Genomic DNA, 26,206 nt, shown 5'->3' on the forward strand with positions numbered 1-26,206 from the left:
CCTCAGCTCCGGGCCCGCCCCTGGCTCCACCTCTTCTCTCTTTTCCCACCCACCCCCAACAACAGCTCTCATCCTCGCGGGCGGAGAGAGGTGGTATTTGAGTCCTCCGGTATCCCAGCAGGCAGTGCAGCCTAGAGACGCTGACAAAGAACCGGAGGAGCAGTCGCAGCTGCTTTCCGAGGAGCCACTGTTGCCGAGGTGAGAGTCCCCTACCGTCCTGTCACCCACTTCCTCCGACTTCGGGAAAACATGGAAGTTACATTGCTGAGAGACCCCGTGGAAAGAACGAGCAGTCCCCAAACACCGAGCTTGTCTCGGTGACTGACAGCAGGGCTCTGTGGCGCCGGGATGCGGGTGGGAAGTGGAGAGAAGGAATCAGATGGGGTCCTTTCTGCTCCATTTCTGTCAGTTGCTCTGCCGTATGCGGATCCCAGCCCAGGGTCTCGCCGGCCAGTGAGTGTGTCTCTCGTTCCCGGGCGGAGGTGGCAGGCTCTGGATCCTCACTGTGTCTGCCTGACAGAGTTCGGTTACCCCGGGGATGCGACTCCGGGGACAACTCTTAGGCGGATGTTTTCAAGAGGACTGCGGGAGGGAGGTTGAGACTGTTCGGGGTGACACCGTCCTCGCATTTCCTCCTTCCTCCAGCCCTGCTGGTCCCCCTATTGAGCAACTGGAAATCGGCGGGGCTGGAACGAGGAGTACCGAGGTGGCTGGAGGGAGATGAAAGTGGGGTGGAGAGGCAGGGAGGGACAGCAATCGTCTTCTTGAAATAATGGTGGGGGGTGTAGGAGGTATGTGGCCTGTATACTTCCCCCTTCCAGGACCTCCGCACGGATCCTGATGGTTGCACCAGCTGCTCGGCTGTAAACAGGCTCACATGACCGGTTTCACGTGGAGCCGGCCGGTGTGGGGATGGGGGCTGGAAAGGCTGGGCCCGACCTAATCAGGTAGAGCTGAAGTCCTAGGACTGACTGTTTGATACTCCCTCCCCTGCCCTCCCTCCCTTAATCAATTGTTCTGCGGTTTCCCCTTCTGGGTAGAGTAACTGACATCTGTCCTCTCCGGACTATAGCAACATTTCTGCAACAGTAGACTCAAAGAGACCTCTCATGTTGGGGAACGAGAGGGCAAATATTAGATGAAAACAGTCCCAGATATTTGACCTTTGAAAGGAAGTGAGATCGATGCAAACCTGAAAAATTGGGTCCTTTGGATCTTGCCTAAAAAGCAGTCTAGTCTTGTTCTTTATGAATGCATTACATTCTTAATGTGAATTCCAGACAGGGAAAACGTTTACTTTTTCAGGCAGGACACACGTGGGGTTTAATATATTCTCGATGGTGAAAATACTGTCGACGTTTCCTGTAAGCTCTGGGAAATCTCTCTGACCATAAGATGCTATATATAGGATATTGTATAGGGAGTGGACACCAACTTTTAGATTATGGTGTATTTGATATAAAGCCGTGGGAAGTTTGGAAACAGGGTCAAATCTGCCTTTCAAGTTGTTCACGTCTATAAAGCCAAAAGGACGCGAGTTTAAACTAGTTTTTGAAGCATTTCTAGAACTCTCAAAATAAGAGGTTTACTCAAATAGCAGGATATTTGAAAATGTGTAGCTTTTCAAATCTGTGAATGATAGTTATGATACAGTTTATTTACATGTAATATATAATTAAATATAATGCACCAAAAAATAATGCACAATATTCACTATAGTTACCCCTTTATTGGTAGCCAGAAGATAGAACAAATAGCTTATAAAATAATGCATGTTTCTCCCCTTAAATTGTTCATGCACGTTTTCTCCCCAAATATTTTTATTTTTTTTCTTATGGAGCATTTACATTTAACTCCAATTCCTGAAAACCTAAAACAAGAAACTACAAGAAAAGCTTGTCCATCCCAATAAAGTAAGTAATTTGTTATTCTTTTTCTGTTTTAAAAAGTTTAAGATGGAAAATTTAAAATCTTGTCTAAAACTCAAAGGAGCAGATTATCTGTGTTGCTCTTAATCTTGTTTTGTCACCTTGTAACATTCTGGAGACTCTGGCCCTACAATAAACAGATTAACTGACTTACTCTTTGAGGCCCTCCGTTTCCTTATCTGTAATATGAAAGTTTTTTTTTTTTAATCTCCAGGGTCTTTTACAGTTCTCCAATTCCATAAAATAGTGTGGTTTTTGGTTGGGAACTATTCTTGGCCAAAATAAGATGGTCAAACAAGCCAAATTATTGGTATCAACTAAAAAAACATGCAGTAAGTAACAGGAGGTATCCAGAGTCCTGATAGAAATAGAAATCACACTGAAAAAAATCTCATGAGATAAATTAGCCCAATAGGTTGATCTGTACTCCTCTTTTCCATTCTCCCCATCAGGAGACTGAACATTGCCCCAGCAAAATCCTGCCTCCAAAACCAGAAATAACAGCCTCACCTGAGTTTCATGACCTTCACAGCATAGTACAAAGTCTGATTCTTTCAGGAAAAGTCCAACTTTTTCCTGAAATAAGTGGGCTATGTGATCAGTGGTCAAGTTAGAATAAAGAGAAGGTGGCTCTAGCAGGGCTTCACCTTGGTAGCACCTTGGTTAGATCACCAGAACCAATGCCTTTTTTTTGTTTGTTTGTTTTAGCTTTTTAGGGTTTGAAATTTAATTTTGCCAGCACATCTAGAAATTTACCAGCCTCAGGGATTGATTGACACTAACCACACTCATGAAAGATTTCTGTGTTAATATATGAATGCCAGTTTACTAAGTTACTGTGAGAAGTAGATCTACCAAGCAGACCACACTCATGTACAAGCCAGGGCATTCTTTGCTCTTGACACTATGGGAACACACAGAAATTGCTGTTGACCTTCCCTGACTCTATGGTCTATGTGGACCATTTCTTTCTTAAAACATCTAGTGGTCAATACATTCAATAAGAGTACAGTGTGCTTTTATGTAAAAACCATTACAGTCAGACCCTTGTATGGATCTGTCTTAGTCTCCTGGTAGAACTTGGGCCACCTGGAAAACATCTCTAAAATCTGTTTCCTCTGTACTCCTACTTTCTTAGACTAGGCCTCATCATTTCTCTATGCCACACTCATTCAATTGTTTGTTTGTTTGTTTTTTCTTCTCACTGTGACTACTCTGGAGTTGGGTTCTGTGCTTGACTGGTCAATGATAACCAGTTTCCTACTTCTGATTTTATCCAGTTAATTTCCTGCTTAAAATCCTTTAGAGGTTCTCCATTGCCTGCAGCAATGGTTCGCAAAGTGTAGTATGGATTAGAATTATCTGGAAGGCCCCAAACCCACAATTTCTGATTCAGTAGGTCTATGGTAGGACCCAAGAATTTGTATTTCTAACAAGTTCCCAGGTGCAACTGCTGCTCCTGTTCCAGCACCACATATTGAGAAACACTGGCATCCAGAATGAAGTCAAAACCCCCGAACTTGGTTTGTAAGATTTATCTCCATCTGCCCCCAGCTTACCTTTCCTACCTATTTCTTGCCACGTCCCCATGCATACTATTTTTAACCATATACAATTGCAAAGCTCGTTTTAAGTGTCCCTTTCATGTCTCTACATATATCCTTCCTAGAATGCACCCCCCTCTCCACTCCTACTACAAACTCCTATTTAAGGCAGACCATCACTTTATGCTCCCAGAGCATTTTATATCTACAAACATTTTAACACTTGCCACATCGTATCCTAACTATTTTGTGTATCTGTTTTCATGTTAGATGGAGTTTTGAAGGGCAAGACAATGTTTCCATCTTGTCTCCACATTCCTTAGCACAGCACCTGGTATATAAGTGCTCCGTAAATGTTTGTTGAATGAATTTATGATTCTAAAATGTCTAGTGTGCTATATGTAGCAACATATCAATATATATATATATATCATATAATGAATTAATATGACTTTTGCTTTAAGAATTGCATGTACATCTTGAAATAACTGAAAACAATGGAATATTGTAAAACAAATGTTGGAAATAACTAGCTTAAAGGAAAAATTTTTTTCAAACATTTTATTCATTTTTAGAGAGATGGGAAGGGAGGGAGAAAGACGGAGAGAAACCTTGATATATGTCAATCAGTTGCCTCTTTATGCCCCCAAGCGGGGACCTAGTCTGCAACCCAGGCATGTGCCCTGACTGGGAATCAAATCGGCGACTCTTCGGTTCGCAGGGCAGCACCCAATCCACTGAGTCTCACCAGCCAGGGTAAAAGAAATATTTTTAAAAAAAGACATTACTGGAGGGCATCCTTATTTTTTAAATGCTTAAAGCATACAACACTCAAATTTACATCTTGAATATGTAGTATCCTATCACCATATATCATTTACAGCAGTCAATCCCATGAGTAAGATATCAAATTGTACCAAAGAACCTAGGAAATATATAAAAACAAAAATTGCCTAATATTGAGCATTGAATCATTTTAAAAATATAAAGTGAATATTATAACATTACTTGTGAAAGAGTTGACTTTAGGAACATACTGGCCATTAAAAATCCCAGTAGACAATACTGGACATTCAAAGCAGAAGAGAACTGAGTTTATGAAATGGGAAGGAAAGAGTTTTAATACCATTGAGAGTAAAGCAAAAGAACTTATTGTTCTTAACTATTTTGTATTTAGTTGGTCATTGGCAAGGACTGCACCAAGTATGGAGAAAGAAGATAACCCTTGTGGCCAGATAAAAGGGAGCAGACCTGGAGGTGGAGCTAGGAACCCTAATCAGAGTAAACAGAAGAGCCAGGGACAGGTAGTAAGTAGCTGGTGCTCTGAAGCCAAACAGATGGGTCACTAGTGTATGGGGAAGTCTGTACTTTGAATCATCCCTAACTGTTTCAAACTTTGAACCACTTCAGTACAAGAATACCTGTTTCACTTATTTCATTTGATTTTCTTGCAGCCTCCTCTTCTCAAAAAAGGAGGGGCAAATGACAATATGCTTTTAAAGTGGTTTCTGTGGTCTTTAATAGTCTCCAAGTTTTGCATCTATGGTGGTAAGATACTGAAATTCCCTTGCTTATGTCAGAGTCTCATCTTTTCTTTCCTCTCATCAGTCCAAAGTGAGGGAGACAGAAAATAATCACACTTTTGGAATACTCTCTGGACTGATACTAGAAAGTGAGGATTTCAGGGTGTTCAGGCTTTTTTTTTTTTTTGGTGGTAAAGTACTTTGCAAACTGGTCACTGGGTGGTGTACATACATAGGGGTTTCTTTCAAATTTCATTTAGGATAGCATTTCTGTGCCTTTAGTGTGGACAAAAAGGGCAAGGTAGTTTCCTGTAGCACCAGCTCCTAGCTCTACTACATCCTTGAAAGGTTGTGGGTGTGGTGGTCTGTTGGAGCCTCGGATTTCTAAACACTACTGGCCCAATTGGGCACTGAAGAACCAGAGGAGATGACCTGAGGGAGATGGAAGGAAGAAAGCGAAGGATGGGGGAGAGGCGGCTGGGAGTGCTGATTGTCTTTTTGCCTCTTACCACTACCCATAGCAACTGCTCCTCTAATTTGGATCCTTTGCCTGTCTTCGGATGAAGTATGTTCAGCTACAGGGAAGGGAGGGAAGGGCAGTGTTCCTTGATGAAGGAGTCAATTATTAGTAGACTCCTGTAGGTTAACTGAAACTCAGTGTCTGCTAACAGCCTAACACGAAGCTTGGGTATATGAAGGATGAAAAAAAAAAAAAAAACACAGAAAAACAACTTGGCATTATGCCTGAAGTCTGGGGAGTCAAAATTAATCCCCACAAAACAAATGTCAAAATAGCCAATCCATACAGTAAGTTCATTCAAAATAATAAAATTAGTGAGATCCATGTAAATCAGGGTAGTAGAAGAAAGGTGCAAGGAGAGGGAATTTGAACTTGCCTTTGAAGAATGAGGAAAATTTTGGTGTCTAGAGAGAACAAATAAGATAACCCTTGGTTATTAATGCCTAATGGATGGTTACTGAGAGCCACAGCTATTCTTTAATAATAAGGAAAAGAAATTGTGCACAACTTAGTAAGTGGAATTTTCTCTTGATTTTTTTTTCCTTGTAAAACTGAAGAGGAAAAACAGGTATCAAGGCTTGAATTTTGGATCATCCTTTGAAAACTCTCTGGAAAAGCAGGGAAATTTTCTAGAGATGGGGGCATGCATGGATGTCAGTATGAGGGAGTAGGAATTTTAAATTGAGACACAAAGCAGATGATGACTGTAGGGAAGGGTGAGTCTGGAGACAGGAGTCTTGCCACTAATACCCTGGTAAGTCCCTTACTGTGCGCCTGCTTTCCTCAGCAGTAAAATGAGAAGGGTCAGGAGCTAAAATTCTTTGACTTTGTGTGTACTTTTATGAAAGCAACCTTATAAACAAATTTTCAGTTAGGTTTTACTGGCTTAGAATATAATCTCTGCCCAGAACTTTTGCAACTTACCATTTTGCGATATGGACTGGAACAAGGAGAAAGTGTTAGTCTCCAGAAAACCATCAGTTAAAGGCAGGTTTTAGCTTCATTAAGTTTGTTGGTAGAGTCTCTAATATTGCCCTGGTGACCTGGTGCTAACTCCTCCCTAACTTCCAGTGGAGGAAGTTTAGGAGGCAACTTATATCTTAGCCAAAATAAGTGAGGAATGGAAACAGGGATGTGAAAAGAAATAATAAACTGTCCAAAAATGATTAAATACTTATGGTGACCAGGAGATAGACAGTCTATTCATGATTCATGGGAGAATGTGTACATTTTCAACTGGTAAAGAGAAAGCTTCAAAACTAGAATAAAATTTATACTAAGCCAATACATAAAGCTTATAAAATTTCTACTCTGACCTGTGATGACTAACTTCTCCTTAATTTTAACTTCCTGGTTAATCTTACACTCTTTTATAACAAAAAGTTTTACATTTTCCTAAGTTTGCAAGTCATCTTAAATAAAACTTTATTTTCTCATTGCAATGAGTTTGTTGCATGTAAAATTATTTTAAATAATTGGAATCATTCTATTTTACACACTGTTTTAAGATTTTCAAATTTATGAAAGGATCATAAATTGGAAATGCAATTAACAGATTTTTTCACACATCGTTTCTACGTTGCTTCAAATCTGGCACCTTTTTCATGTCATTTTATTTTATTTTTATATATTTTTTGTTATTCAAGTACAGTTGACTCCATTTTCCATGCACCATGCCCCTCCATCCCATCCCCGCCTCCCACCCTTGAATCTGCCCCCTTTAGCTTTGTCCATGTGTCCTTTATAAACCTGGCACCTTTTACAAATTAGGCCCTAGCAGAGTTGTTTCATTTGATTTTCAAATTAACATGAATATCAAATTGATTTTCAACAATTAATTCAAACTTTTCGAACTTAAAAAAAACCAAACTTTTAAGCCCTGGCTGGTGCAGCTCAGTGGATTGAGCGTCAGCCTGTGAACCAGAGGGTCACTGATTTGATTCCCAGTCAGGGCACATGCCTGAGTTGCCGGCCAGGTCCCCAGTGGGGGATGTGTGAGAGGCAACTACATATTGATGTTTCTCTCTTTCTCTTTCTCCCTCCCTTCCTCTCTCTAAAAATAAATAAATAAAATCTTAAAAAAAACACTTTTGAATGGTTACTCATAGCATTCAGAATTCAAAAGATACTAGAAGGTATTGGGAGAAAGCTCTCCCAGACCTGTCCCTGGCCACTCAATTTACTTCCAGGTGTGACCCTGGCTACCCTTCTAGAGATATTTTACCCATATCAAAGGAAACAGATTTACATATTCTTTTGTCTCCTTTTTTTTTTTTCATACAAATGGCAGCATACTATACATTCAGTATAGTCACTATTAATGGACCGATGGTCTGTTTCCAGTCTTTTGCTATTGACGCACTAGCTCTTATTGAGTGCCAAGCTTCATTCTATGTGCCTCACATATACTTTAATCGTCAGTGCTGGGGAAAAAAGCAAAAATGAAAAATCCTTTCACATATGGTATTTCACATGGGGAATATTTATATCAGATAAATTCCTGGAATCTCTAGATTTGAGGATATGTGCACTTAATTCTTTCAGGTATAGTGGATGTGCCAGTTTATATCCACACTAGCAATGTTAAGAACATGCCTGATTGCTCCAGCCATGTGGTATCAAACTTTTTGATTTTTGCTAATCTGATAGGTAAAAACATTTATTTCAGTATGAATTTAGTGTGTATTTCTCTTTTGAGTGAAGTTACACAACGTTTTGTAAGGTTAAGAGCAATCTGTATGTCCTTATCTATAAAATATTGTAGTGTTTGTTCATTTTCATATTGAGGTATCTTTGTAATGCTTTGTAGGACCTTAATATATAGTAGGAAAATTAGAAATTGCCTATGATATGAATTGAAAATGTTCTTTTGGCTTGCTTAGAAAGTGTTTTGCCATACAAAATTATAAAAGTTTTTATATAGTTGGATTTACTAATATTTTTTAGTGTCTGGTTGTTAGAAAACCTAAGATTATAAAAAAGAAAATATTTCCCATGGTTTCTAATGTTTTATGGTTTTATTTCTTTACATTTAAAGCTTTGACCCATTTGGAATTTACCTTAATAAAATTTTGGAATTTTATAAGGTGTGAGGGATAACTTTTTTCCCTAGATGGAGAACCAGCTTTATTAACATTTATTGACTAAACTATCTTCTACAAATCAGAAATTTCACCTTTTATCAGAAGCTAAATTCTCATTCTAACATTTTTAGAATGAGATGTTGAATATTATTTAGTGATGCCAAATTTGGATGTTCTATTCCTAATAGTCAAGCTTACTAAGGAAGTAATTATAGAGCTTATTATTTTCTATTGAAAAAATAAGATGCCAAACATCTGAGAGCAGATTATCCAAAAACAAATGCATATGGCTTTTAGAAAAAAAAAGAAATTTCAGGGCAAATAAAAGCTCAAAAGTAGAATTATTTAATCAGATGCTTTTCAGAATAATGTTAGTTATATTTTATTGAAATGGACAGGTACTTTGGTATAGTGGAAAGAATACTGGACTAGGAAGCAGGAGGCTTGCTGACATTTTTTGTCTTAGTCTGGTCTCTTCCTAATTTAATAATAATAACAAATGCTTAGAACATTGCCTGGCCTAGATTAAGTGCTAAAAGTTGTATATATAATAATTCATTCAGTGTATGTAATTAATGAAAATTTTCAATTTGTGATGAATTATACAAATGTTAAATATTATTACATATGAAAATGTCGATAGGTCCTTTTAGCTCAGTAAAAAAAAAAAGCAACACTTTTATGAGCTACATGCATGCTATGAAATATATGGATATAAATTACCATGATGATCTGGGAGAGCCTGTGGATTACAACCCTTTCTTTTTTTAAAAAATTTTTATTGTTATTCAATTACAGGATTACAACCCTTTCAACATTTTCTCTTACCTTTACATTTCTGTGCCTTTGCTTATATTGTGGTCTCCTAGGTCTGAATGCCCTCCCTACCAAACCTCCCCAGCACAGAAGTCTGTGTCCTTCTTTTCTTTCTTTCTTTTCTTTTCTTTCTTTTTCTTTCTTACTTTTTTTTTTTTTTTTTTTTTTTTGGCCTCTCACACACCTCCAACTGGGGACCTGGCCTGCAATCCAGGTATGTGCCCTGACCGGAATGGAATTGGTGACCTTTTGGTTCATAGGATGACGCCCAACCCACTGAACCACACCAGTCAGGGCATGTATCCTTTTCTTTAAGGTCTACCTCAAATTCCATCTCCTAGCTTCTCTTCCAGGTAGAATTATTCATGTACTCTTCTAATTCTCCAGTACTTCATATACAACAGTATGCATTATAATAGAAGTAGCTTCAATATTTATTTTGTTTTATCAATGAGACTTGAGTTTCTTGAGGACAAGGCCTGTGCATTATTTATCTTTGTGTTTTTGTACAGCTCCTGACATAGTGCCAGGCCTATAATAGGCTTTCAGGTGAAAGAAAAGGGTAAACATTTGCATACATGACTATACAGTATCCTATTTGATAAAAGTTGCAAAAGCTTTAATCAGAATCAGAGCTCGTGCACCCCAATAGCTGGTAAAACCAAAAATTTTAATCATTTGCTACATTTCTGTTTGAATGTTTGGGAACTTGAATGCAAAGTATTAAATGCTTTATGGCCTATTTTAAAGGTGTGATCTACAAGGCGAAAATCAGACATTTTCTGTGATTGTGTGTTTAGCTTTTGCATTTCATTTGATTTTATTAAAAGTCACACTTAGGTTGTTAGCTAAATAAATGTTGTTGCTTAAAATTAGATTAGGAAATAAATACAGAAATATTGCACTTATCAGACAGTCAGACTTCTGCCAGTTACAGCTGTCTGGAACATATTCAAGAATTCCAGAAGGAATCCAGAAAGATCTTTGAAGTTGGAAGAAAATAGCTCTCACGAAGTCTGTGCACTTGACGTAGGAGGGGAGGCATAGTGCCATTTGCATGCCAAAGCCTACTTACTGATTTTGAATTTTCATAGAAAACTCCATGGACTGTTGAGCAAGTTTGGATATTTGGCTTCCCTTCCAGACATTTTTGCTTATTTTGGGTTTGAACAGAAAAGAGATGAAAAGAAATCTCCCATCCATGCTGTCTGAAGGCACTAAATAAAGTATTGTTGGAATGAGTGTGGAAGTGATTCTCATGTTTTTCTCATATAAATCATGGAAACTTACTTTGTTTTGTATTTTTTTAGTTTTTAAAAATTCCGATTGGCTCACATAAATTTGGTGGTGACAGTACTTAATTTATTCTGCTTTTTTAGAAACTGAGGTTTAGCCCTGGCTGGTGTGGCTCAGTGGATTAAGCGCCAGCCTGTGAACCAAAGGATCGCTGGTTCAATTTCCAGTCAGGGCACATGCCTGGGTTGCAGGCCAGGTCCCCAACAAGGGGTGCATGAGAGGCAACCGCACATTGATGTTTCTCTCCCTCTTTTTCTCCCTCCCTTTCCCTCTCTATAATAAATAAATAAAATCTTTTAAAAAAAACCTTATTTAAAAAAAGCTGGAGGTTTAAAAATAGTAGTATCTCTTTGATCTCATCTCTTTGAAAGGGGGTGATTATTTTGAGGTAGAAAGCCTTTATTCCTTCATTCAAGTATTAATGTTATTTATCATAGGTTGAAATCTTGAATGTGAAAGGAACATGTATAAATTTCTTGGCATAGTTTGGTAAGAACTATATAAATAAGCCAGGAGGAAAAGTCAAAAGACATGTTTAAATCATTTGGGGGCCTATTTTAATGCATTCTTTTTGTGGTGGTACAGGAAATGTAAACAGGTATCATTCAGTTTTCTTTTTCTCTTTTCTTTCTAGATTGCCAAAATGCTTTGGAATTTTTAACTAACTTTAAGAAAAGTCTAAAATAGATTTAAGACTCTAAAACAGAAGCTGCAGCAAGGGGGATTCAGTGCCAATGCATCAACAAAAAAGACAGCTAGAGTTAGTGGAAGGAAATCTTCCTGTTTTTGTGTTTCCCACGGAGCTAATATTTTATGCAGATGACCAGTCAACGCATAAGCAAGTGTTGACTCTATATAATCCCTATGAATTTGCCTTAAAGTTCAAAGGTGAGTCTTCTAGGTCTATTTGATGGATTTTCACTAGTCCCTACTAAATTTTTACTTGTAGAAACTAATTTTTTAAAAAACACTAATGGTCATTGTGAATTTTTTTTTTCAGTTTTGTGTACTACTCCAAATAAGTATGTTGTCGTTGATGCTGCAGGTGCAGTAAAGCCTCAGTGTTGTGTGGATATGTAAGTCCCAATCACTTCCTGGTAACATGTTTTAGTGTGTTAATATTTGTGTTTAACTGTTTAACTTGAAAAATGTTTTTTCTTGAAGCTGTTCCCACATAGGCATTTATTATACTTTTATTTTTGCTGAAAGTTTTAGTCTATCAAAATTCTTGAGGGGTGTAGGTAGTAAAGAGTAAAGGGGATTAAATATATGGTGACAGAAGGCGATTTGACTTTGGGTGGTGGGCACACAATACAATATACAGGTGAGGTATCATAGAAATATACACTTGAAGCCTATATAATTTTCATTGTCACCCCAATAAGTGTAATTAAAAAGAAAAAAATCTTGTTAAGAAGTATCTAAGAGATTCTAAACAGGTCAATCAAATAATATTTCATTTTGTTGGAACCAATGTGTGTGTTACTATTTCCATGAACATTTCCTCATTGTTGTGCTTTTAGTCATAATGGACATTTATGAAGGTAAAGTTCTAACTTACTCCTTTCAATTTCTCTAGCTATAGTAAAAAAAAATTAGCTTTCTTTGAAACATGTTGCTATTATAGTGACATTTGGGAAACTAATACTACACTCTCAGAACAAAGGTAATATAAGTTCATCTGAAATGATTCAGCTAATTAAGCTTGGAAGTTAATCTATACAAACAGGAAGCAAATAAAAGGTTATCTGAGCTCTTCCAGATAACTTTTTCTTAGCGTGTCAGATAAATGATTGTTTTCTTAAGCTGTTCAAATTTAATTTTCACTTTAGAACTGATGGTGACCAGATGGAAACATTGACCTGCCCTTAATTTAAACCACCAAGTAAACTGTATTTGTTTAAATTTTCTGTGAGAATGAGAAGCAGAAGTGTTTTCTTTTGAATAGACTTAAAGCCTTAAAATGATGTCTCTTTAAGGATGTGTTTTTGCACATTTCTTTTGATTTTCATTCGGTACAAAATAAGCAAGGACTACTCCAAAGAAATGTAGTCTCTAGTCAAATAAATGTGTTACCTTAGACCTAATGGTTCTGTGTTCTCTATTAAGAATTAAGTAGAATATATGGAATTGCAGATAAGTCGTAAAAATGAAAGTGCTTTATACTCTTTTCTTGTCAGAGAGATATAGATGTGTATTGTTAGCTTTTAGTTGGATTGCTCAGAATTGATTACTTATGCAAATGCTTATTTTCACCTGCATTCATGGATTTCAGTTTTAAGTCTAGGGTGAGGTTTGTTACTTGAAAAATAAGAGGCAATAGAGATTTATGAGACTTTTGTGGGGGAACAAACAATTTCATATATTTTATTTAGTAAATATTCCTGCATACAGATATCCAGAAAAAAAAGTCATTGCCAAAAGAATTTTCTTTACCTGTCATTCTTTTACTTGAGACTTTTATTCTATGTTTTGGAGTGTGTGCTTTTATCAAATATTTCAGAATTACCTATTTCTTTTTGGGTTTTACTGTATTTTTTTTATCTTCATTGGCTAATTTCTATATTTGAGTATTTGGTTTTAATCAGTTAATATTGTTTTATTGTATAAAATCTCTTGCTGAATTCTGTTTGACAGCCCCCCAGAAACCTAAACAGCATTTGTTATTTTTTAATGTTTTCAGTGTGATTCGTCATAGAGATGTTCGATCCTGTCACTATGGTGTAATAGACAAATTTCGTCTCCAAGTTTCTGAACAAAGCCAGAGGAAGGCTTTAGGAAGGAAAGAGGTCGTGGCTACTCTTCTCCCTTCTGCAAAAGAGCAACAAAAGGAAGAAGAGGAGAAAAGAATAAAGGAACCATTAAGCGAAAGTTTATTTTTTGAGCAGTCGTTTCAACCAGGTAATTTTGGCTTGTTTTTAAAGCCCTTTTGAGGTCTTATACATTTCTAACTTTAATCAGGGAGCTAAGAATAATTACTAGAAAATAATCTGTCACTTTGTGGGTCGGTGTAGCCATGGCCGCTCGTGTCCTTTGCTCCTGTGTCCGCCGACTGCCCGCGGCCTTGGGGTCGCTGCCCTGGGTTCCCACGCTGGCCGCCGCCCGACCGCTCAGCATCTGGCTCTGCCCCGCAGGGACCCAGACCAGGCCCGGGGTTCCTGCCCTGGCGCTCGTGCAGGTACCAGGCAGAGTTACACAGCTGTGCCGGCCATATAGTGACATGCCCCCTCTGACGATAGAGGGCATCAAGGACCGTGTTCTTTACGTCTTGAAACTGTATGACAAGATTGACCCAGAGAAGCTCTCAGTAAATTCCCATTTTATGAAAGACCTGGGCTTAGACAGTTTGGACCAAGTGGAGATTATCATGGCTATGGAGGACGAATTTGGATTTGAGATTCCTGATATAGATGCAGAGAAGCTGATGTGTCCACAAGAAATTGTAGATTATATTGCAGATAAGAAGGATGTGTATGAATAAAGTATCAGATCCCTTTCCTTCATGGATAGAAGACTTGGAATACACAGAAGAGTGTCTGGCAGGAAAACACATTTTGGCATTACTGCTGACATTGACAGAGTAAATTCTGTTTAGACTTGTATTTAAGTTGTCTACGTGTTTTTGCCCTTTGAAAATAAATCTATAAAATCAAAAAAAAAAAAAAAAAAAAAAAAAAAAAAAAGAAAATAATCTGTCACTTTAAACCTAATCAACTACTGCAAAACAGAACCTAGAAATCAGGTACCTAAAATTGAGCCTGAGACCTAGAGCTGGACTTGCAGAGAGGACTAGAGGATGATGTGGGGAGAGGGCAAATGTTGCCATAACCTTTAAGCCTATAAAACCTGAGGATGTACTTTATAATGCTAGCACAATTTGGCAATTATATACTTTTGTTTCTGTGACTTTCCTATATCCTTTCTCATTTAATTAGTTCAAAGAAGGAGAGAGAGATTGTGTTTGGCAATAGGCCATGCTTGGTGAACTGTTCATATTATTTTGAAAAAAATTCATTAAAATTGAAGTTAATTAAACTAAGCAGATTATAATATTCCCTGTGGGCTATTAATTGAGTACTTCTCCATTCCTCATTTCCTCCCAGCTTAGATATTCAGAAATGTTATGATATATTCTTTTAACATTGGCATTATCCTCATCTTCAACTCTTTGAATATTTCCCCCCTTCCCTCTTAACTTCTCATTATTTCCCTCCAACCCTATTATAAAGGGAGGAAGATAAATTTTCCATAAGAAAACATGGATAGTGTTTTTTTTCCTTTTGATAGTGACATATGAATGTGATAGTAGCTATCCTTGAAATTGCCACATGAAGTCTACTTGTTATTATATCAGTTTGTTCATCTTAGCATGTTTATTTCAATAACACAGGCAGTAATGCCTCTTTGATTTACCATAGTCAAGCCTTCTCAGTCCAAGTAGAAAGAGCTCAGATTTTCTGGTGATACCAAGACTAGGGACCAGGTAGTAGCTAGTAGATTGTTTTCTTCTTAGCAACTATTATTGACTGATAGAACCAGCTTTTCATCTTTTGAAGCTGAGAGACCCTCTGTCAAATGTCACTTTGACCTCAGATCAATAGTAAGTTGACTTATAAATATTTATGAAATGCAAGATTCCCCTTTTAAAATGCCTTCTCTAGAACAAGAAAGGCCATATAATGAATATTTGGGATTTTTTCATGTTAAGTTCATTGGAGCTCATTTTTATATTTAACAGACCAGTTTAATAGTCAAGAATAATAAGAGTTAAAAGTTTAGTTGTATTTTTTCTTTTATTTTTATTTATTTATTTTATTTTTAAAAAGCTTTTATTTATTTATTTAGAGAGAGGGGAAGGGAAGGAGAAAGAAGAGAGAAACATCAACGTGTGGTTGCCCTCACATGTCCCCAGCTGGGGACCTGGCCTGCAACCCAGGCATGTGCCCTGACTGGGAATCAAACCAGCAACCCATTGGTCCACAGGCTCGCACTCAATCCACTGAGCTACACCAGCCATGGGCTTTTTCTTTTATTTTTAAATGTATTATAATTCAGTTGAAAAATTATCCTGAAAGGCTAAATAATTACAGTATGTATTAATTGAGCATTTTATTCTTATTTTATTTTTATAATGAAACTTTGGTATCTGAAGTATATTAAAATATTCCTCTAATTGTAAAATTGGAGTAGGTAGATGAATGAAGATAGGTGATATTGAAATAACATGTGGTGATCTCTGTTTTGGAAAAAAAAAATCTCTAAGCCATCCATGTCAGGAAGCTCAATGAAAATAGGCCCCTTATTTGTCTTGTTCACCATTATGTTCTCTGCACAGAGTACAATCATCCATCCCTTGGTATCCAAGGGTTATTGGCTCCAGGAACCCTCCCTCTCCAGCCCCAAACACTAAAATCTGAAGATGTCCAAATGCCTTTTTCAGCCCTTTGTATCCATGGGCTCCACATCCTCCAACTGCAATTCAATGGTTTGTTGAATCTGCAGATGTGGAACCTGTGAATATGAAGGGCTGACTGTAGTTACATGGGAAATGTGTATATGGGCTACACTAGGAAGGCTGGACTTCTTATTTTATAGGGTGTCTTGGGTTGGTTTTCTTTGTCTTACAAGGTTTCCACTGCTATGGACACTCTAGAACAAGGGCAATATGACAATAAAGTCCCATATACAGTCTTGGCCAACACGTCCTGTTTGTGGGTTGTTAACCCAATGTTTCTAATATGGAATTGAGTCAAGTTTTCTTCTTTAATAAAGTATAATTGTGACTAACTTAGTTTGTGTTGACAAAGTGATATTTTTAACTTCTCCTATTTATTATTTTAATACAGTCATGTGCCACTTAATGACTGGGATACATTCTGAGAAATGTGTCATTAGACAATTTTATTGTTCATACATCATCGAGTACAATTACACAAACCTAGATGATATAGTGTACTACACACCTAGGCCATATGGTACAGCCTATTGCTCCTAGGCTACAAATCTGTACAGTGTGTCACTGCACAAAACAACACAATATTAAATCAAGCACAAGAGAAAATGATGCAATCAAGTGATGTGGAAAACATGAGACCAGTTATGGTCTCATTTCAAAACATGTTATGAGACTGCTGTTGCCTGCATAACACAGTGTACTTTTTTATAGCAAACTCTATAAGTAGAAAGAGTATACTGTAAAATAATGATAAAAAGTTTATATAGTATAGCAAATACAGAAGCCATTAACATAGTTGTTATCATTGTCATGTACTATATACTGTACACAAGTGTATGTGCTATACTTTTATATGACCGACAGCTCAGTAAGTTTATTTACATCAGATTCACCACAAAAATGTGAGAAATGTATTGTGCTATGACACTAGGATGGCTAAAATATAACTAGGTGATAAGAGTTTTTCAGCTCCATTATAATCTTATGGGACTATGGTTGTATATGCCTTCTGTAGTTGACCAAAACATAATTATTCTGCACGGGACTGCAGTGAATTACTTGTGTGTGTTTTCCAGTATGTAGAATTCTAAGGTTTTTCATTAAGGTTCTCTAAGCTAAAATGTTGAAATAATTGAGATTATATTTTGGGGGACGTTTTGAAGTGGTATTATTTTTTTATGTCTTTAGCTTGAAAGGTGTTTATTAGACATATTACAAGTACAAAAATGTTGTGAGGCTCTTTGAGCTAGCTGGAAAATGGTCATAGGTTGTACTCATTAAAGATTCAGATTTTTAAATGTATTGAGGCAATAAAAATGAGAAAATTTTTTCTCAAGTTTATTGTATAAAAACATATAGCAATAAATTTTTAAAAGAACATAGCCCCTATAATCCCACACACTTAACATATCTGGCCCTAGCTGGATAGCTCATTTGGGTAGAGTATCGTCCTGATACACAAAGGTTGTGGGTTCCATCCACAGTCAGGGCATATATAAGAATCAACCGATGAATTCATAAATAAGTAAAATCTCTCCCTTTCCCTCAACCTTTCCCCCTCCCTCTTCCCCTCTCTCTCTAAAAACCAATAAAATAAACTAAAACTTTAACAAAAAAAATCTTGGACAAAAAAATCTGCTGATATAAATGTCCCGTGTTACTATGCAGGCCTTGTCTATGCACATAAATATAATTTTGTATATATATTTTTAATTTAATAGAAATTTAACTAAGAGAAACCTACAAAGCATACTTTTATAAAATACCACAGCCCAAGTTATTTAAAAGATGTTTTGAAAAGATGTTGCTGAATCTTACTGGGTTTGTCTTAATTACGTTACTAATGAACTATGTCTTTGTAGTGTTTGAGTCGGTGCCCTCTGGCTTAAGAAAATTGGGCTCTTTCTTATTGTTTATAATAATAAAAGATTGAAGATGACCTAAAAGACCATCGATTAGGGATTGATTAAATTTTGAATATTTGCAAGATGGGATGCCAGGCAGGCATTTACAAGGAATTGATAGAATGATAGGTGGTTATATACTGACATGGAAAGAGGTTCAAATATATTCCTAAGGATTCAAATATACTCCTAAGTGAGAGAGAAAAAAAAACAGGTTTAGAACAGTAGGTATAATGTAATCTCATTTATATAAAGTTTTATTTTACATATTTATATGGTCATTGCTAAAATCTGAAAGGATTTATACCATGCTGTGAATAGTGTTATTTCCAGGAAGATGGGATTACATAGGAACATGTATGATTTCTATCTCTTTCAGATTTTACAACAATCAGAAAAAAAGCTATTTCTGTTTTGAAAAATTTTAAGCATTTATGTAAATGTTTTTGGAATTTCTCTAAATACTAAAGATTCCTTGAAATTATTTTTAGACAAAATCAGAATCCTGGTGAGGTGGACAGTATATGTGAAAAAAACTTTTGTCTAAGTTGTTTTTAGAAGCAAGCTCAGGGATTTTTGTCTTTTCACAGAAAATAGAACTGTCTCCTCAGGACCTAGTTTACTAACTGTCTTCCTGGGAGTGGTGTGCATTGCAGCTCTAATGCTTCCTACACTGGGGGATGTGGAATCTCTGGTGCCTCTTTACCTCCACTTAAGTGTGAATCAAAAATTAGTCGCTGCTTACATCTTAGGTAAGTGTTTTAAAGATGCATTTGGGGGCATATGTGCAGGCAGTTTTTATGGCTTGCAGGTGGTAGTGATGGTCTTATGAGTATGAGGTGATTGTGGTGGTAGTGGTTTTTATTTTTAGAAAAACAGATAAAAGATTGCTTTAAAAGCATGTTGAGGTAAAGTGCATTGTAATGTTTAATTCTTGGCTCACATTTAGTTCTTTTCAATTTATTTAACTAGTACCTAATTTATTCAATTATTTTCTTTTTTGATGACTTACAATGGTATAAAACATGTGTAAAATGCATAGATTCCATGATACACCATTTCTACTTGTAGGAATTGATTCTAGGGAAACACTTAGACAAAGTGTACATAGTGATAAAGATGAACAATGCAGCCTTGTTTAATATTGTGAATCTTTCTCTTCAAACCCGTTTCCCTTTTTCCTGTTCACTCATTCTTTCGGTCATCCTGACTTGAAATCTTATAATTAGTTTGACTGAATAACTCTTCAGTACCTACCTAATGTGTCAAGGATTAGGGTTCTGGTGATGAATGACTCTTTCCTCATAGTCTCTCACAACTTCTGAGATGCCATCTCTTTTCAGTATTCTCTGTCAGTATTCCTGGGTGTGCTAATTTCAAAATTGTTTTCTATTAATAAATTGTCTCCCTACCTTCTGTCTGTGTCTCTTCTCTTCCTATTCCTATCCTCTTCCATTATTTCCTCCCTCAAACTATCTGTTATATTGCTGTCAGACTTTTTTCCATTCGGTTTTGGTTTCACCACCACTACTCCCTACTCAAAAACCTTCAGTGCTTCCCCACAGTCCATACGATGAAGTATAATTCCATAGTTTGGCATTTAAGACTGTCCATACTCTTTTTGAGACCTCTATGAGCTACTGTTGTCTAGCTGTTGCCTTACATAAATCCTTGATTAGAGCCATTAGATTATTTGTTGATCCCAAAAAAGCTCATCTAGAGTCCCAGTCTTACCTTCATGCCCTTGCTTTTGCCCTCCCCTCACCTGAATGTCTGCCCATCTCATTGTTCTATATTTTTCAAGCTTATTTCAGCTTTACCTTTTGGGGTATCTTTTCTGACTGCCCCAGTCCTACATGATTATTCTCCTTCTCTATACTTCATCACATACTTTTTTTAACCACTCATATAAGACTGAGCATATTATTAAATTTTTATGATTTTTAGGTCTGGAGTTTCTTCAAAAGAGACAAGCCAAGCAAGAATACCATGCTACTGTCTATTTGTGGCTCTAGGACCCTGGGATGTAAATAGGCCCACAGTGTTTTTGTTGATGAAGTCAACTAGCTTTACTGACATTTTAAAATGGCATGTCTCCTATTATTATAGCTGATGAAACCGGATAAGATGGGAGGTATATTTGATGGTTAAAAAATTAGCTATGTTCAGACACTAGTGATTTAATTAAATCTGTCCAGTAACTTCCCTTTGCTATCAATTGGATTTCATCTGTATAATATCAGCTGAATTTGAATTGACTTCAAGTTCTTGATAGAGTACCTGCTTATGTGCTGTATTTTGTTTGCTCATTGAGGGCTAAACAATTGCTTATTGAATGGAAAATTTTATAAAATGCGTATCTTTAATTGTTATCCAATTTTTTTTCTTTCAGGTCTTATCACAATGGCTATACTTAGAACATGAGCAAAGAATTCAGTTGACTTCTGAAGTAAATTTATCTTGAAAATATGAATGTGGACTGCCTTTTATCTCTTTCACTCCATTAATATGGTACAAACTATTGAATGATTTACAATGATTATAAATGTATAATATATATTTTAAATTACTCTATAATTTTATTCAAAGGACTCCAGGACACTATGTTACAGACAACAGGATGCTTCTGAGTGACATCTAGGAAATTCTTTTAAGAAATTCTTTTTATAAGCCAGGGTAGCAATACTTATATCAGACAAAATAAATTTCAAAACAAAGGCCATAAAAAGAGACAGAGAAGGACACTTCATAATACTGAAGGGTAGAATCCATCAAGAATATATAACCATTGTAAACATATATGCGCCCAACATAGGGGCTCCCAAATATATAAGGGACATCTTGGAGGGCTTCAACAAAGATATAGACAGCAACACACTCATTGTAGGGGATTTTAACACTCCACTGTCAACAATGGATAGATCTTCCAAACAAAATATCAACAAGGATGTGGTGGCACTGAACAACACACTAGATCAAATGGACTTAAATGATATAGAGAGAACCTTTTACCCCAAAGAAACAAAATGTGCATTCTTTTCAAATACACATGGAATATTTTCAAAGATAGACCACATGATAGGACAAAAAACAAACTTCAACAAATTCAAGAAAATTGAAACCATATTAAACATTTTCTCAAATTGCAATGGCTTGAAACTAGAAACCAACCTCAAGGAAAAAAATTCAAAAACAATCAAATCCATGGAGACTGAATAGCATGCTATTAAACACTGAATGGGTTAACAGTGAGATCAAGGAAGAAGTCAAAAAGTACCTGGAAACCAATGAAAATGAACACACAACAGCCCAGAACCTATGGAACACAGTGGAGGCAGTCCTGAGAGGGAAGTTTATAGCAATAGAGGCCTACCTAAAAAAAATAGAAAAGTCTCAAACAAACAACCTAACCCTACATCTACATGAACTAGAGGGACAACAATAAACAAAGCCCAGAGCGAGCAGAAGGAAGAAAATAAGATCAGAGCAGAGTTAAATGACATAAAGACTAAAAGAACAATTCAAAGGATCAATAAATCCAGGAGCTGGTTCTTTGAAAAGATAAGCCAAATCAAAAAGTTTCTGACCAGACTCAAGAAAAAAAGAGAGAGGAACCAAATAAATAAAATCAGAAATGAAAGAGAAGAGATTACAACTGATACCACAGAAATACAAAGGAATGTAGGAAATTACTATGAACAACTATATGCCAAGAAATTTGAAAATCTGGGGGAAATGAATAAATTTCTAGAAACATACAATCCTCCAAAACTGAGTCAAGAAGAAGCAGGAAGCCTGAATAGACTCATAACAGCTAGTGAAATTGAAGGGGTAATCAAAAAACTCCTGACACACAAAAGCCTTGGAAAGGACAGTTTCACATGTGAATTTTACAAAGTATTTAAGGAAGAGCTAACCCCTATCCTTCTGAAACTATTCCAAGAAATCCAAGAAGAGGGAAAATTCCAAAACTCTTTTTATGGAGCCAGCATCACCCTAATTCTAAAACCAGATAAAGACACAACAAAGAAAACTACAGGCCAATATTGCTGATGAACATAGATGCTACCATCCTCAACAAAATATTGGCAAACCACATCCAACAATATATTAGAAAGATCATACACCATGATTAAGTGGGATTCATCCCAGTGATGCAAGGATGGTACAATATTTACAAATCAATAAATGTAATACATCATATAAACCAAATGAAAGACAAACAACAGATGATCTTATCAGTAGATGATGAAAAAGCATTTGATAAAGTACAGAACCCATTTATGATAAAAACACTTAGCAAAGTGGGAATAGAGGGAGCATACCTCAACATAATAAAGGCCATATACGAGACACCTACAGCCAACATCATACACAACAGGTAAAAACTAAAGGCTATTCCCCTAAGATCAGGAACAAGACAAGGGTGTCTGCTGCCACCACATTTATTCAACATGTTATTGGAAGTTCTAGCCACAATGATCAGACAAGAAAGAAAAGGCATCCAAACTGGAAAGAAAGAAGTAAAACTGTCATTGATTGCAGATGACATGATAGTGGATAGTGTACATAGAAAGCCCTATAGAATCTGCCAAAAAATTGCTCGACCTAACAAGTGAGTTTGTCAAAACAGTGGGATACAAAGTCACTATTCAGAAATCAAAGGCACTTTTGTACACCAACAATGAAATATCAGAAACAGAAATTAGGAAAAAAATCCCACTTACTGTAGCAACAATTAAAGTAAAATACCTAGTAATAAACTTAACCAAGGAGGTAAAAGATCTGTACTCAGAAAACTACAGAACACCGAAGAAAGAAATGAAGGAAGACACAAATAAATGGAAGCATATACCATATTTATGGATTGGAAGAATTAACAACCTTAAAATGTCCATATTACCAAAAGCAATCTATTCATTCAGCGCAATCCCTATCAAAATACCAATAACATTTCACAGAGACAGAAAAAACTTTTCAAATATTTATATGGAACCATAAACAACCCAGAATAGTCTCTGCAATTTTGAGAAAGAAGAAAATAGGAGGGAATCACAATACCTGATATCAAACTATATTACAAGGCCACTGTAATCAAAACAGTCTGCTACAGGTATAAGAATAGAAACATAGATCAGTGGAACAGAATAGAAAGCCCGGAGATAAACCCATGTTTCTGTGGACAATTAATATTTGAAAGGAGGGCAGGTGCATAAAATGGAGATTAAATAGCCTCTTCAATAAATTGGGTTGGCAGATATGGTCAAGTGAATGCAAAAAACATGAAACTAGACCACCAATTTACACAGTACCCCCAAATAAACTCAAGATGGATAAAAGACTTAAATATAAGTTCTGATACCATAAAATCCCTAGAGGAGAAGGTAGGCAGGAAAGCTTGAAATATCCCATGCAGTAATATTTTCACCCATATGTCCCCTAGGGCAAGGCATATAAAGGAAAGAATAAACAAATGGGACTACATCAAATTAAAAAGCTTCTGCACAGCTAAAGAAAACATCAGTAAAATGAAAAGGGAACCAACTGTAAGAGAAAATATATTCACAAGTGATACCTTGGACAAGGCTTTGATCTCCAAAACATATAAAGAACTCACACAACTCCACACCAGGAAGACAATCCAATTTAAAAAATGGGGAAGAAGCTGAACTGACACTTCTCCAAGGAGGACATAGAGTGTCCATAGACATGAAAGAATGCTCAACATCACTAGCCATCAGAGAGATTCAAATTAAAAACACAATGAGATGCCACTTCACACTGCTCAGAATGGCCATCATAAACAAATCAACAAACAAGTGTTGAAGAGGATGTGGAGAAAAGGGAACCCTAGTGCACTGTTGGTGGGAATGCAGACTGGTGAGGCCACTGTGGCAAACAGTATGGAATTTCCTCAGAAAACTAAAAATGGAACTGTTTTTGACTCAGTGGTTCCCCTGCTGGTGTATATTCTAAGAATCCTGAAACACCAACTCAAAAGAACCTATGCACCCCAGTGTTCTTAGCAGCGTTATTAACATTAGCCAAGTGGTGGAGACAGCCTAAGTGCCCATCGGTAAATGAGTGGATCAAAAAACTGGTACATTTACACAATGGGATACTATGCAGCACAAAGAAAGAGGGAACTCCTCCCCTCTGAGACAGCATGGATGGAACTGGAGACTATTATGGTAAGCGATGTAAGCCAGGCAGTGAAAGACAAATACCACATGATCTCACCTATAAGTGTAATCTAATCAACAAAACAAGAGAGCAAAATAGAACCAGAAACATGGAAATAAAGAACAAAGTGACAGTGACCAGAGAGGAGAAGGGAGGGGATAATGGGGGGAAAAGGGGGGAGGGGCGAGTTAAAGAACATCTGTAAAGGACCCGTGGACAAGGACAATGGGATGAGGATTCACTGGGAGTTGGGAGTGGGCAGGGCTGGGGAGACCAGCGGGGGTGAAAATGGGACAATTATAATTGAACAACAATAAGAAAATTCTTTTTCTATTTACACCCATTGTGCAAAAGACTTCAATGAAAATAGTTGAGATTTTTCCATCTTTTTTTCTAATTTACATTAAATATAGTTTAATTGTTAGGCTCATGTGTCCTTCAAAGTTAAAGGCCTAAAACAGCAAACTGACCATCCTAAGAGTAAAATTGCATTTATTTCCTAGCTATGAACATCAATGTTACTATGTAAATTATACTGTGGCCTTTATCATTATAAACAGTTGCCATGGTGTTGCTAAAATGAGTTTTACAGTTAATGTGTGGAGGCTTTTTTTAAAAAGCACAAAATACTGAGGAATGATGGCTATCCTAGAGCTCACAGAAGACAGGGCATATTTAATTCATCTTCTGAATTACAGAACAGATTGTGGTCTCGACACCAAGCATGTGTGGTTATTTTAAACCTCATAAAAGTAGGATGATCTCTCTATTTGGTCTAAGAACTCTAAAGGAAGGCAGACATTTGTTTAGTTAGTTGATTCACCCTGGCTTTACTTCTGAATAATGCTTTTGATAGGATAAAAAAATCTCTTTTCTCCCCAGCCTTTTGCCTAACTGTAAATGTCCAGCCCAAATTGGGATTATTAGTTGCTGGGTGGTTTATATGGAGATAATTTTTCACCTTTAAACCCTAAGCCAACTATAGAAAATCCTTGATATCTTTGTCTATTTTATATCAGTCAGTGAGACATTTTTTAAGTTTATATTTGTTATTAAAACAACTTTATGAAAAAAGTCCCTGAAGCACAACTATTTACATTTCTTTATAGCCTCTTCTGATCTCTTAACATATATATGCACTTTTAACCGTTATTGTCATACTTAGGATTTTTATCAGCAAGCACAATGCATTAAGAGTGTCTTGAAATTAATTTTTCAGATCTTTTTAAAGAATGAAATTATGCACTGCTACTGTAGTATTCTCAAGGAGTATATGTAAACACAAAATGTATGCCTGAGGTTGCTTTTTGCTGGAAACAGTACTTTGCTTCTAAACTAAGAGCTTTTACATATACTTTTTCATAGAAAATCCTTACTGGTTTAACCATTTGGGGAGCATAAATCATTAAATGGATCATGTCTGTACATTGTGTAATGACTGGAAAGTACATAAATGTTAATGTAATCTATTTTGAACTTTGTGAAAAAAAAACCTGTTTGGAGGTTATCCTTGTTTCTCTGTTCATCTCGAGTCCTGTGTGTGTGTGTGCACACATACAAGTGCACTAACATGTGTGTATACATGTGTGATAACACATTGTAAAACAATTACTTTAAAAAATAAAAGAAAATGGAAACCCAAGTTTCACATCAATTTACACATTTTGGGGGGTTACTCTGAGGAACTCAGATTTTTAGCTCTCCTAATTTCTAAAGCTGTGTCTTATTCCTCTGAGTTAAATAGGAAAAATAATTGAAATATGTGAGCTTAAATATCTTAACTTTCTTAATTCACCAAGGCACTTAATTTTTAAAAATTATTTAACAGGTAAGTCATATGCTTCAGAAGTAAAAAACTATAAAAAGGTATATAGTGAAAAATTACTGCTCTCCATGCCTCTCTACCCAGTTCCTTCTCCAGTCAGCCCCTTCAAGTCACCATTTTTATTAGTTA

The 26,206-nt window shown here is 36.5% G+C and overlaps 2 protein-coding genes across 5 annotated transcripts; both read left to right on the top strand.

The window, feature by feature from the left end:
* Positions 1 to 41: 41 nt before the first annotated feature.
* Positions 42 to 25,894, top strand: MOSPD1 (motile sperm domain containing 1). 4 transcript variants are annotated; one of them, XM_053917193.1, is made up of 8 exons: positions 54 to 198; positions 822 to 947; positions 1,841 to 1,913; positions 11,345 to 11,598; positions 11,711 to 11,786; positions 13,394 to 13,611; positions 18,660 to 18,821; positions 20,462 to 25,894. In XM_053917193.1, the coding sequence occupies exons 4-8, from the start codon at positions 11,445 to 11,447 to the stop codon at positions 20,491 to 20,493; spliced, it is 642 nt and encodes a 213-aa protein (XP_053773168.1). In that variant the 5' UTR covers positions 54 to 198; positions 822 to 947; positions 1,841 to 1,913; positions 11,345 to 11,444; the 3' UTR covers positions 20,494 to 25,894. The 4 variants fall into 4 exon arrangements, with proteins under 4 accessions (XP_024422766.1, XP_053773168.1, XP_045056934.1 ...); XM_045200999.2 differs by lacking the exon at positions 1,841 to 1,913; XM_024566998.3 differs by lacking the exons at positions 822 to 947; positions 1,841 to 1,913 and having other exon boundaries at positions 42 to 198.
* Positions 13,718 to 14,365, top strand: LOC128779969 (acyl carrier protein, mitochondrial-like). The gene has a single exon (XM_053917195.1). It carries the CDS (start codon positions 13,727 to 13,729, stop codon positions 14,189 to 14,191), a length of 465 nt encoding a protein of 154 aa, XP_053773170.1. The 5' UTR covers positions 13,718 to 13,726; the 3' UTR covers positions 14,192 to 14,365.
* Positions 25,895 to 26,206: the final 312 nt, after the last annotated feature.

This window comes from Desmodus rotundus, chromosome X (assembly GCF_022682495.2).
Source record: "Desmodus rotundus isolate HL8 chromosome X, HLdesRot8A.1, whole genome shotgun sequence".
Classification (NCBI taxonomy): Eukaryota; Metazoa; Chordata; class Mammalia; order Chiroptera; family Phyllostomidae; genus Desmodus; species Desmodus rotundus.